Source organism: Carassius auratus, chromosome 17 (assembly GCF_003368295.1).
Source record: "Carassius auratus strain Wakin chromosome 17, ASM336829v1, whole genome shotgun sequence".
NCBI lineage: Eukaryota > Metazoa > Chordata > Actinopteri > Cypriniformes > Cyprinidae > Carassius > Carassius auratus.
The window spans coordinates 14,402,333-14,417,204 of NC_039259.1; the positions used below are offsets into that span (position 1 = coordinate 14,402,333).

Below are 14,872 nucleotides of genomic sequence, written 5' to 3' on the forward strand. Positions count from 1 at the left end.
GCAAGACTGAACACTGCTCCCCTTTGTTTTTTTTGGACTTTTCAAAAATGTCTTGATTTGGAACAGGGCCTTGAAATTCATGCCTTGATCTCCATGAAGAATAACCATCCATTCAGTACACAGAAATACTAGGAATGGGACACAATGACTGTCTGGCAATGTTCTATGTTTAACAGGACCTGATGCATGAGCACTGTAGTATTGTAAATAGCCAGTGTATTGCATGTGAGTCACTTACAAGGACGGGTCATGGACAAGATCTTTGAGGTTGATTCCACTGCGGTCCTCAGCAAGGTTTCTGAAGCAGCTGTCACTCACTGCAGACAGAAGAGTGAGAAAGAGAAAGGATGTGAGACATGGAAAAAGGAAGAGAAAAGATAAGAAAAAGGCACATCATTGCATGGAAATAAAATAATGACACTTCACAAATCATCTGATTTAGGACTGTAGCTATCGAATATTTTAGTAAGTGAGTATTCTACCAAAAATTCCAAAGATTAATCGAGTAATCGGATAAAATGTGTTTTTGCTTAATTAAAGTGCAATATTAATTATGCAAGAGAAAATAGGACTCATATGGGGTGTACTATGTCTATTCACGAACGTGTTACGTGGGGCCCTGTGTGAACACACCAGTTTCACCTCCCTAAGGATGGCCCTGTAAAAGGGTCTAGTAGTGTAACTCAAAACAGGTCAATTTCTGTGACGAGAGAAGAGCTGTGTAAATGAATTATGAAGCACTGCCATTCACCATCACATTTCCTATCACGCACAAGGGCTCAGTGCAACACTTGCTTCATAATTGCAGCATTTTCTCACCCTTCTCTCATTTCTCCTCATCTCTTGCTCTCTCGGTTCTCTCTCTCCACCCTGCTAACCCTTGATCTATAAATAGGCTGGTGTTCCCTGCAGGAGGCAGGAGAAGTGAGCTCTCCTCAGAGAGGCTGCAAAAAACTTCGTCACAGGCACGCAAATGCAACTTCTGAGTGCATATGAATGAAGGAACAGGTGGAGGATTGTTCTGCCAATGCGTATTGTATACAAGTGACCGTGTGTGTGTGTGTAGGACCCTATGATTTCCATGCTGTGGAAAACACGGAAGGAATCACGTTATCCAGCCATAAAAACAGAGCTTATTTTATAACATGGAATGTCACAGAATTTAGCAAGTTTTGGATGGATACCACAAAAGTAGGTCAGTATGCTTAAATCAAAGCATGGTATGGACTAGTGTCTGTGAATTTGAAGCTAAAAAAAAAAAAAAAAAAACATTTCAATATGAATTTATTCTGAATTTATTCTGAACATATTCTGCGTGTCTCTGTGTGAATAAATGGTGCAGTCACGAGGTTCTGTTGACTAGACATACTGAAGCTTGCGTGACGCTCGCTGTGATTTCAGCCTCTGCCATCTCAATATATGAGTACATGAACACATGAAAAATCTCTGATCTCTGCCCTGAGAGTCATTTCATAAGCATTTTACCATTTATTTTGAGTAAAACTATCATCATAAATACAAACAGAATCCTAAAGGTCTTCACAGCAACAGATCAAAATAAAAGTTCGGTTTAACTTGAAGGAACAGTGACGAAATACTATTTTGAAGAAATGGTACTTAAATGTAATGATAGTGCTACTACTATTAATACATAATTATTATTAATTAATTAAGTTTCAGGAGGAACAATGCAGTTTTCGTCCCAGTCATGGGACACTGGACCAGCTTCATACCCTCGCCGGTATGCTAGTGCTAATGGGGTTCATGGGAGTTTGCCCAACCAATCCACATGTGTTTTGTGGATTTGGAGAAGGCATTCGACCGTGTCCCTCATGGCCTCCTGTTGGGGGTGCTTAGGGAGTACGATGTCCGGGGCCCTCATTTAAGGTCTGTCCGGTCCCTGTACGACTGGAGAAGGAGCTTGGTTTGGATTGCCGGCAGTAAGTCAGACTCGTTCCCCCAGTACATGTTGGCCACCGGCAGGGCTGCCCTTTATCATTGGTCCAGTTCATTATTTTCATGGACAGGATTTCTAGGCGCAGCCAGGGGCCTGAGGGTGTCCGGTTTGGGGACCACATGATTTTGGTTTGGGGACCACATGATTTTGACACTGAAAACTCCAGTTTTCAGTGTCACATGATTGTAGGAATCTTTACAATTTATTTGACTCGCAAGAAACATTTCTGATTATTATCAAGGTTGAAAATTTTTTTGCTGCTTAATTTTGTGTTGAAATAATGATGCACTTTATTTTTCAGGATTTATGGATAAAGTTTAATGAACAAAATTTTTTGCATTTATCAAATAAATAAAATTAATTAACGTTAACGCATTTATTAAATAGAATTTATTTTAAATGTCTTCACTCACTTTTTGTCAAGTTCATGGATGATGAATACAATTATTAATTTCTCTTTTTTTAAAATCTTATTCAAATGTTTGAGTGGTATCGCTGTTTCCACAAAGTATTAAGCAGCAAAACTTAAATTCAGCAAAAATCTATTTTAAAATTGATAATATAGAGAAATGTTTCTTGAGCAGCAAATCAGCATATTAGAATGATTTCTGAAGGATTATGTGACACTGAAACTTCTTAGTAAACAACAGATGTATAAACATTTCTAATAATGAATGTTGCATTCCCAAATGCAAATTAAAGTAGCTCAAACCAAGCACAGCACTAACAGTCAGTGAATCACAACTCAATACAGTACAGTAACTAACAGCAGACATGTAGCGCGTCAGACTACAGCCTATCATATAATTACATCACACCCGAAGTATTCATTTTGTATTTGCTCATTCCATTGACTGTTTGCAGCCAGTTGAATAAGGCTTGTTAATAATAAAACATATCATATATAAATATATAATGATATATAATAACACTTCACGAAAAACACTGAGGGTAACACCATGGTATTGTGATGGTATTCACCATGGTGCAATGATAGTATCGGATAATACTACTATATTAGTCCACAATGGTATTTATATGGTACTCCAAGGTACTTGAAATATTTATATATTATTATTATAGTATTTTTTTAATATCACAGTATTATAGTACTCTTAATGAACAGTACTAATGAATGGTAATACCACATTAATTTGTGGTATACCATTGTACTCAGAGGAATAAACATGGAAATAGTATGATACATGTCTAAAAGAGCATGAAATTACCATGTTACATTTTTAGTTGTTAAAAGCAAATAGTATTATATTAAGTAAAATTAGTGTAAAGGAAATACTGAATGTCGCCAACTCTCAATCTTCACTTCTCAACTTAAAAAGAAACGCCATCTTTTGAGCTCTAACAAAGGTACACGAACACAAAGACACACACACACACACACACACACTATTTCTTTCTACCTTATGTCTGTGACTCACAGCTCTGCAGACGGAAAAGTCTGTCTGCATGGACACTTTGGTGAGGTGAGAGTTTCCCTCTCAGTGTGAGACTGTGTGAGTGTGTGCGCAAGTGTGTGTTGCCTGCGGCTGTGAGTAGGAGTTAGACTTGCATGAGCTGAGCTGGTGTAAACCCTGTCTAGTTAACCCCTGCCTACATCCAGTGAAGACCTGTGGACCTTGCTCTGTTCCTCAAACACCAGAGGTCCAACACCTGGGAGCAGATAAGCCCAGCTGTGAGCCGCAATCCTCAGTGGAACAGCATTCCGTTTAAAAGAAAACTCCTGCTATAAAAGACTGCATATAAAAACATTCGGTACTAAAGATCACTGAACAAGGACGAGTATGTCTCCAATTGGACGATCAGCTAATCCAGTTGGTTCAATTTACTTTCTGTCTTGTTTCATCCCCTTTCAGGTTTTCAAGGTTTATTCTGACACTAAGTAGCAAATAAGTTTGAAACTTTTATTTAAAAACTCTTAAGCACCCTTACTTAACTAAAATTAGATTTTCTGAGGCAAATGTGAGCGTTTCAAAACTCTAAGTTGCTGTTGGTAGAAGGGAGGAGTAAAAAAATATCAATTTTTCGATTTAAATCAATTCTCATTTTTAAGAAAGAATATCAACTCTTATGTTCCAAGAATCATTAAGTCTCAGATTTAATTTGTGTTTAATTTGTGAAGTAAAAGATCGCTGCAGCACCTCAGATAAAGAGAAGCTGCAGCGGGATGTGAACTGACCATGTCCTCCGCTTTAAAGGGTTAGATCACCCAAAAACAAAAATTCTGTCATTACTTACTAACCCTCATGTCGTTCTATCTTTGGAACACAAATTAAGATATTTGTAATTAAATCCGAGAGCTCTCAGACTCTCCATAGACAGCAACATAACTGCAATGTTCCCAGGCCTAGAAACGTAGCAAGGACAATGGTAAAATAGACATGTGACACCGCACCACAAACATAATTTTACAAAGCTACGAGAATACTTTTTTTGTGTGCACAGTATTCATGGTATGATGCGACAAGCTTTGCATATCATCATTTGGCAATTATCTGCCATTCTTCACGTCACCCATTCACCTCTCAAGCTCTGTCAGATTGGATGGGGGCAAACACACGTTTTCAGGTTTCTCCAGAAATATTGGATTGGGTTCAATCCCAGGCTGTGGTTGGGCCACTCGAGGACATTCACAGAGTTGTCTGTAAGCCACTCTTGCTGTGTGCTTAGGGTCATTGTCCTGTTGGAAGGTGAACCTTCTGCCCAGTCTAAGGTTCTGAACACTCTGGAATAAGTTTTCATTAAGGTTATCTCAATATTTTGGTGCACTAAGCTTTTCTTCGACTCTGACGGGTCCCTCAGTCCCTCTTGCTGAAAAACAGTGCCACAGCATTAGGTTACTTCTGGGATGGTACTCTGCAGGTAATGAGCAGTGCCTGGTGTCCTTCAAACATTATGGTTGGAATTGAGATTCAGCAGACCAGAGAATCTTTTTTCTCAGTGTTTAAGGGTCCTTTAGGTGCTTTTTTGCAAATTCCAAGTTGGTTTTCTTGTGACTTCACTAAGGAGAAGACTGAGTCTGTCGACACTCGACACCAACATAAAGCCTAAATTGGTGGAGTGTTGCAGTGATGTTTGTCCTTCTGTAGGTTTCTCCCATCTGCATATATGATCATAGAGCTCAACAAGAGTGACCATCAGCTTCTTGGTCACCAGTCAGGACAAGGCCCTTCTTCATCAGTTGCTCAGTTTGGCCAGGAGGCCTGCTCTAGGAAGAGTCCTAGTTGTTTCAAACGTCTTCCATTATGGATAATGAAGGGTACATGATTCCTTCATGAACCTTTAATTAAGCCGAATGTTTTCTGAACTCTGCCCCAGATGTGTGACTTGACGCAAACCTGTTTCTGCCATGGACTACATATAGTGCTTGGAGGTGGTCTTATTCAAATAGCTAGCTGTCCTATCAAAAACCGTCTGCAAATTGAAACAGGCAGCTCATAACAAAACTGGCTAAGTGTTTTATTGACGGACAAACCAGTAACCTAACTAAATACAAAAAAAAACTGCCCATGTATATTTAGGTATATAAAATATCAATAAAATGCATTTAGAAAATAGTTTGGGTGACACTTGATTTCATGTTGTTAAAGAAAAAAATAATCTAAAAATGATAAAAGCCTACCACCACGTCTCAATGATATTCTAGTTGCATTTCTGTAGTTGTGGTGCTAACAATGCCAAGGTCTTGGGTTCATTTCCCAAGGAATACCTTGAATGTAAGTTGCTTTAGGTAAAATTTATCAAAAGTGGACAAATCATCCTTGGAGTCTTAACCCTCCAAACCAGGTGCACAATTTGAAATCATTCATGTTCTTAATATGAATGATGCAGGAAAAGCTATGTGCCAAAGATCAATACATAAGGTCCGTGTTGGTTTTTATCTTTTCATGTCATGCATGCGTAACATCCTGCTGACCAATCAGAGAAGCCCCCTGGACCCACTCCCCAAGAGCAACTTATTTATTACTCACTTCTCTCTCTAGATCTAATCAATAAATGTCTTTACTGCCCCCTGCCTCCACCTTCATGACTATGCTCTGGAAACATGAGAGATATGGAAAGAAAAAGGAAAAAGGGCTGAAAAGAAAAGGTTTTTCAAGAAGAGAGGGAGATGGTCTGTGTAGGTTTTAGATGAACTCCATTAGATCAGTGACAGGAACACGCTGATCCCCAGGCACGTAGTTAACAGTGCTGGACGCATTGTGTGTGTGTGTGTGTGTGTGTGTGTGTGTGTGTGAGGGGATGATGTTAATGAGAGAAGAGAGAAAGTCACAATGGAACTTAGATCTGTGAGCTGCATTTCAAAGCAACCTTATACAAATGTATCGTATAGAGTCTGCAAAAGCTCTGTTTCTAGATAAGCGTTTCACAAAGGCAAAGGAGGGAACGGAGAAAAAGAATAATAATTTGTTTAGGGGGCAGGGTGCTGAAGGGAATGTGAAAGAACAGTGGATGTGTTTTAGAGAGAAATGAAGGGCGTCTTATTAAATCATTGAGAAAATACCAACATCATCTTTCCTTCAAACACACACAGACACACACAAACACATTTATACAGTGATGACAGGAAGTACTTGGTAGCACTTCATTTAGTCAGTCATGACTTCCTAACATTTCCTTAATACTACTCCATCCCTACAACACATCAGCTTGGAGGCATTTTTCTGCACAGGACTGCTTCAAGTGACTGGTATTTTTGGTTGTTTTGAATAACTGCTGGCTTCAGGTCACTGCTGCAACATCTCAATTCAGTCAGGGCTGGGACTTTTGCAAAACCTTTAGCCATTCAGACTTGCTATTCCACATATACAAGAATAGAAATTATCCCCAAAACATTGTGAACCATGCTCATGAATATGAATTAGGTAACTTTAAATTCCCCAGACATTTGTAACCAATCTGTAACTGATAAACCACTCACCAATTGCATTTTTCGTTGCATCCAACTGGCAAAAGCTTCTGCTGGGTTTTAAAGCTGTTGGTGTTTTATGTGGCCAGCTTATTTCTTTATTTCTTTTCGTACTCTAATAAGAAACATTTCTGATTTCCTCATAAAAAGTAAATTAATTTAAATCAGTAAAGCCTTTTTTCATGAAATAAATAAAAACACTCCCAAAATTGTTCTGTAAACACTATGCACTTCAAAACGAAGGCCATCTGATCTCACTGGCTCTCTGCATCAACAGAATCCACTCTAAACATCTTCTCATGATATTCTCTGAAGTCAGTCTAAAGAACGATACCCTGATCTAATCCTAAGTGAAAAATGAATTAAAGTGGTCGTTTTATGGTGCTAAAAAGAACATTGTTTTGTGTATTTGGTGTAATGAAATGTGTTAATGCGGTTAAAGTTTCAAAACATTTGATAAATAAAATCTCTTTGGATTTGAGACTTTAGTCTTTGCAACTTTACAGATCTTCTTTATGCACCAAGAGCTTGTAACACTCCATAGAGAAAGGCAAAATTGAAATCGCTTCATATGACCCCTTTAAAAAGCATGAGTTGAAAGTTGCCCTCGTCTTCTCTCTCTTTCCAGAGCATATTAATAAAACATCATACACAGCAGCTCCACTGCTAACTTACTTAGTCAGCAAAATGTAGCCCATCTCTCAACACTGAACACACATACACGTGAAAACAACACCAAGACCACACAATAACAAAACAAGCGCAAAGAAACAAAAATGCTTACAGTAGATGGGGCACGCCAAAATATCTCATAGACTCTATAATAAAAACGTTTAGCTGATATCACCAGACTTTGACTAGCAATAGCAGGTAGCAAATCATGGTGTAAGACTGTGACAAACTAAAAGCTATTTTAATATCTCCCAACACATCTTCCTTTTAAAACAGATAAATATAACAGAAATTAAAGTCAGCCAGAAATGTTGATGTGCTAACTCGTGATATCGCATGACTTTCTAAGCCCTCACGACAACCTCTAAAAATAAAAGTGGCAAAAGCCCAAAAATATAAAGACGCTAGCCTCGTATTACCCTCAGAGTGATGTGGTACAAAGTTTCTCATCAATTCTGTTTAAAATGATCCTACTTCTTATTAGATTTCTGGATTAAAAGCATTGTTCACAAAAAAAAAAAGAATCTTGAGAAGACTTGGATTAAACCACTTAATTAATTTGGGTTACATTTATGAACGTTTTGAATGTTTTTGTCAATGTTGCAATGTAATGTAATGGAGTTTAAATGGAGGGACAAATCTCTCAGGTTTTATTAGAATATCTTAAAGGAATAGTTCACCCCAAAATAAAAATTATTTCATTTAGTTCTCACCCACATGCCATCCCAAAACCTATTAAGACCTTCATTTATTAAGCTTTCTGATCCTGCATAGACAATACAACTAACACCTTCAATGCCCAAAAAGGTTAGGACATCGTAAAAAAAAAAAGTCCATGTGACATCAGTGGTTCAATCGTAATGTTATAGAGCTACAAGAATGTGTTTTGTGCGCAAAAAAACACCCTAAAATAACGACTTTATTCAACAATTTACTCTCTTTCAATACGTGTTCATGAGATCCATGCGTCAGCAGCATCACAGCATCTCCCTTTAATTTGTGTTTTAAAGATGAACAAAAGACAAGTTTGAAATAATAATGCTGAATAAATTTGGAAAGAAATTTCATTTTTGGGTAAACTATCCCTTCTCAAATGTCTCTAATATGCACATAAAAACAAGAGAACTTCAAGTTGCATACCAGTTAGTGAAAATGGTTTCTGGGGACTGTAACAGCAGTACTGCCCTTCACTAGACAGACACTGCAGATGAATACTCAGTTGGGCTGTAATCCCACAAACCAGCTCTGTATCCGAATCGGAAGCTTAATCTGCTGTGGAACGACTCCCTGGGTCTCACACAACACGCTGATTTTAAGGTGCTCTGTTCATTCACTTTGTGCATCTGTGTGTTTGGAGAATCACCGAATGTGTGAGTGATTGCATCAAAAAAAATGAAGAGAAACACAGAGATAGAGAATGAATCAAGAAGTCCGAGTTCGCAAAAGTAGTGTTCTCCAGACAGATGTCTGCGGACTCACCTCCACTCCTCCAGTCACTCATTTCTGCGAGTCACTCTCACCAAACGCATCTCTATGGCTATCTCATATTACCCAATTGTGGTGTGCTTCAATTAGCATTATAAAGGGTTATTCAAAACAAATAGCACTGCTTCGAAATATTGGTTAGAATAAATCTTTTTCATCGAGACTGGCAAGGTTTCTTTAAATCCTGTTAAGCTTGAGTACCTATAGAGTAGTACTGCATCCTTTTTTATCATCCATCCTTTTTTATTATATTTATAAGAGAAAGATAGTCTGTACCGATTTTTCCCGGAAAAACACGAGCGCCTAGAGGCGTGACGTGTGGGCGGAGCTAAAGAATCACGAGCGCCAGTAGGCTTTTGCGTTGAGAGCGTTTGGAAGCTGTGACACAGATCCAGAGGCTGAAATTTAACAAGAACAGTATCAGCAAAGGCGTCTCTATGTGGTATGTACTGAAACTGTATATATTTGCTTAGCGGTTTTGGAAAATGACTAAGTTCCACTTGATGTCGTCTTTTTTATTTATTTTTTTAAGCTGTAAATGTGGAAAGTGCAGTTTGACGACAACATCGCATGTTGTTTACTTGATGTGCTCACGCGCCGATAGCTAAGTTAACAACACAGAGATATTTGAAGCAGTTTTACTCACCGCATGCGGTTCCAACACACGATTGTGACCCTTTTTCGTTGGGACTGCATTATCCTTAAGAAATAAACGATGTGCAAATCCAGCGTCAAACTGGGCCTTGTTTGTAAAACAAGCATCTTCGAAATGCAGGGAACAAACAAAAACACTTGCACAACTCCGTTGATGCTCTGTAAAAATAAACTCCATCCACTGGTCCCTTGATGCTGTTTCTCTTTTGGTAATCTGTGCAGGGTTGTCTTGCCCTAGCATGGGAATCCAACTCTTTAACGGTGTAAAAAACTCAGTATGCATGAAATAGCATTGCACCCCCCCCCCCTTTAAGAGCAGCCAGAAGTTATTTTAACACTGCTCTGCAAACTGAAGACACCCCATTATACAGATGCACCAGATTGGATTTATTTCGCCTTTAATAGCTTAAAAAAAAAAAAAATATTCAAGATTGCAAAGATTCAAAGATTCAAAGATTCAAATATACAAATATTCAAAATTTTCAAGATTGCAAAGAAATATTTTTTTATGTGGATATACAGTATGTTACCATGAAGTCACAATGATCATAACAACAACAACAATAAAGTATTATTAATTTTATTACTATAACTATACTATTATTATTACTTACCAGGCCAGTAAGATTTATTTATTTATTTAAGAAATTAATAGTTATTCAGCAACAACTTTTATTCAAAAGTGACAGTAAAAACATTTATAATTTATTCATCAAAGAATCTTAAACAAAAATTGAATCATTTTCCACATAAGTAAATAAACAAGCAACAAGCAAGTGTTTTCAACACTGATAATAATGAGAAATGACAAATATTTCAATATTATTAATATTTCAAAATATTATTATTATTATTATTTTTTTTTTTTCGAGCTGTATGTGTAAATATAAAATATATGAGACAACATTAATGTGTATCTCAGTGGCTCTGTGACACAGCTATTATAGCCAACTGGAAATATTTGATGTTTAACATACCCTACATTAAACACAAATTTGGACAAATGAGATTTCATGGGGGCAGGCATGTCAGTGCAAAAATAATAATGTCTTCGACAAAACTCACTTTTCTGGTTGCAGCTGCTTGGGACAAAAAAACTGAAACTCACATGGAGAGAGCAGTTATTGCATCATACCTGGTTAGTTGTTTGTATAATAGAGTTGGTTAAATGACTTTGGCACTGAAAAGCTTGCTTGCCCAACACCTAGCCATGTCCTTATCTTTTTAGCAAGAACAACCCTTCTTTCTTGAATCAAATGAATTGACATGTCTACTTGATGAAGAGAGAAACTTACCACCCTCCTCTCAGGATGGGCACTACCCACCTCCAAAATGTTGCACTCACAGAAATATGAAATAATGCCAAGCAAAGAAAACATTAACAAATCACATTCGCTCTGAAACACACACTCCAACAGGTTACACAAACCTAAAGAGCAGCATGTCCATTTGATTCAAGGGGGTTCCTTTAGCCGTGGGTGAGGGGGGGCTGTGATTAATGTCTGTATTCTATTATCTAAAATGCTCCAGTCACACTATGTCCAGATAAGGCCTGAGTAAATTTATTCATCCAGACATGGGCCAACAGAACGCAGGCACATTCAGATGGGAAGGCATGTTTAAGAGAAGAGATCATTACTGAGACACTTTGGCAGATTCTCTCTCTCACACAGTCTGTTTCCACCATATGGGCCTCTTGTACTGTTACTGATACAGTTTCTACCTCACTGTGAGAAGTGTTCCCGGAAAATAACCAAGCTGTTCAGGCATCAACAATAAGGATTTTTTTTTTTTTTTGCCTGTCCAGTCAATTTGTCACTTACATTAATAAAAAAAAAAAAAAAAAAAAATACAATAAAATAAAATGTATTTATAATGTATCTATATTTACATTTAAAGAGCAAAAAAAGGTTGTTGTTTTTTAAAGTGCTTTATATTACAAAAAACATAGATTTAATTTAAAATATTTAAAAAGTTAATATTTGAAGAAAAGTAGTAATAGTGACTCATGATAAAGATGGTCTTAACTGGAAACAATATCTTGTTTCCTGAGACCAACACTCAACCCAGGTCCTTAAAACCATAGTTCACCCAAAAATTAAAATGACCCCATGATTTACCCACCCTCAAGCCATCCAATAGTATATATGACTTTCTTCTTTCAGACAAAGTTATATTTAAAAAATCTCCTGGCTCTTTATAATGGCAGTGAAAGGGTTTGATTTGGAAGATTTTCAAGCAAAAGAAAGTGTGTCCATCCATCATAAAAAAAAATAAAAAATAAAAAAAAAGTTGGATTCAACTCTGAATCCAAACACGTGACGTGTACATGTTCACATCACCACCAGTGACATGCTCACAATCATGAAAAAAAAAGATTAATACAAATATTTTATATAAAAATATATTACCCAGCATATCTGACGAATTATAAAAGCTATTCTATATTACAACATTTGCTCACCCAATCAAAAAACCATAACCATGTTCTTAAACACACAGGCCTTCTTCTATGTATTCAGAGTTGGATGTGTCTAGCGTTGTACGGATGTGTGTTTTGAGTGCCGTTGACAGTGGAGGGTGTAATGAGAGTAATGATTAAAGGCAGATTAAAACTGCATGAGGATTATCGTGCTCATTTTCAGCCTCTGCTCTTGCTTGCTAACTATCAAACGCTGCCGCATTTTAGCCAATGCGCTAGTGTGTCTGTGTGTATGCATTCATTTTACACATTCTTATATGTAGCTTTTACAACACTGATTAAAATATTAGAAATTCAGCAAGTGAGCTGGAATTTTAAAAGCATTCTCAATTCGATTCTGAAGGATGCAAAACACTGCTGTGTGTTATTTGCACGCATCTTGTTATCTGTGCTGCTCTGTGTACTCTAATGGTTGAGCATGTGATAAATTTATGACCAGCCATGAACCCCTTCAGAAGTCCATTTAATCAGCAGTCAGGGGGCCAGCGTGAAAAATACACCATTTCAAGGCCAGCTCTCGGGGCATCATGGGACAAGGGAGGCCAAAGGTCATTTCTTGATAATTAGAGAGGCAAAAAAGGCACGAGTTCTCTGAAATAAGAGTCATAATCGTATATAATTATATCTTGTTAGACGGATATGTTGCCATACTGGAATGGATCTCAGTAGCATTTGAGCATATCAATTTCTTATGAATAAACAAAATCTGTTTCTCATTTACATAGATGTTTATAGAAGACAATCTATTTTTAGCACTCATATTGGAGCAAGCAACTAACAATAACTTACAAATGTTTTTTAAGGGGAAAGAGAGGAGGCAGTAATTGGACCACTTAATATTTTACTAAAGTAAATAAATTAAAATAGTGATTACATCATCAGAGCTACTGTAAGCAATATAAAACATCAAAAGAAAGAAAAAAAACAGAACAAAACAAATATATCGCATACTGGATATCAGCAAAATCCAATATCATACATCCCTAATATATCTCAAATGTTTCATGCCTGGAGAAAAGTTCAGTACAAAGATATGCTTAAATTTCATTAAACATAATTATGTTTAATTAACAACTCACACCAAGATTGAAAAATGCCACACCAAAACTTCATGCAACATGGACATAAATCAATGTCTGCAGCACTTCTGCTACTAATGTTTAAATCACAGCTGCTGGCCTAACGTCTATGTTCAGCATGTGTATGTTTATCACATTGATTACTACAGACAATGACTCTGACTTGTCCCCCTCAGTGTCTTAACAAGAAACAAGAAATGTGTTAACAGTAAACATACTAGCGACTGAAGCCTAGGAGACATGTAGGTTTCTATGCACACATTTAAATACTGCACTGTTTCAACAATGTAACCGTAACAGTACACATGGTGACATGAGACTGCTGGAGTGGATTTGCTTACTAACCCCGTCTGTGCAAAACACATGTCAAAACCAGCTAAACAAGTAAACACGCTGACTTTCATTTGGATACCAAGAAGACACTTGGAAAAAATCTGATGTATCTGCAAGTAAATAACTAGCATATGTAACTAAATCTTCGCTCTGGGCGACTAAATGATTTTAGCCAATGACTAATAAATCCTTAGAGTTTACTCGCCAGTTGGAGGCTGAGTATAAGTTTAGCACAGATATATTTTCACTCGCCAAAAACTCTTACTGAGTGCTTCAGAGTTTCATTCTCCATCAAGCGATCAGTGATATTTTTCAGTTCATGTCAATGGATGCGCAGAGCACCTGTGTTAATTTGGCAAACCGTAAACTCTAGTGTGAAGGCGCACAACTCGCCATCGCTATCTCTCAGTAGCGCAAAGTGACAGAGAGAGAGAGCGAGCAAGAGAGAGAGGCTTAAATAACATGCAGAATTATTCAGCTACAAGTTAACAATAATCTTTGTTATATTTTCCTGTCAAAATCACATTCCTTTGAATTTTTTCAGCTTTTAAGTACGGCCATATTCTCCGTTAGTGGGTGGAGCTAATGCATAAATGACAATTTTATTGGGTGGTGATCAACTATTATCATCCCCGTTTTGATTTCTATGAATCACTCCTAGTGAAATTATGTTTTTTGAGCAAAACATTTGAGGATTTCTCTCTATATAATGGACAATGGATCCTCTGCATTTAATGGTTGCCATCAGCTAAAGACATCACAATAATCCACAAGTAATCCACATGACTCCATCAATTAACCCCCCCCCCCCCCCCCAAAAAAAAAAAAGCTGTGAAAGCTGTAAGAAACAAATTGTTTCTAGCCAACATATGAGTCAACAATCCATAATAAAACTTCCTCCAGTAAAAATGTTATCTCGTATGAATCAGGAGAGAAATCTGCTCTTCTGTGTTTACAAGCAAAAAGAGTCCAACGTTCTAAACATATGTTGGTGGATTCTGATGTGAGAGGACAACAGAACAGGGTAAAGGCTTTTTCAATGCAGAAAGTGTTATAATGGATCATGGACTCATATTTTGGCCAGAAGTGAACCTTAAAGTTAAAATGCCTTCATGATGGATATGTTTCTACAAAAGCATGCAGCTTTTCACTTCTCACGACATTAACTGATGGACTGGATGTGGATTAGTATGGGATTATTGTGATGTTTATATCAGCTGTTTTGACTCTCATTCCGACGGAACCAATTGGTCACCCACTGGTGAGCAAACATTTGGATGGCC

General features: G+C 37.3%; 1 protein-coding gene across 1 annotated transcript in view; it reads right to left on the reverse strand.

Moving 5' to 3' along the window:
- The window catches only part of LOC113117860 (gephyrin-like), a 63,905-nt gene that overhangs the window by 40,720 nt on the left and 8,313 nt on the right, over positions 1–14,872 (reverse strand). Inside the window, exon 2 of the mRNA XM_026286784.1 lies at positions 239–317. Coding sequence (XP_026142569.1) covers positions 239–317 — 79 coding nt within the window. The remainder of the gene's footprint in view (positions 1–238; positions 318–14,872) is intronic.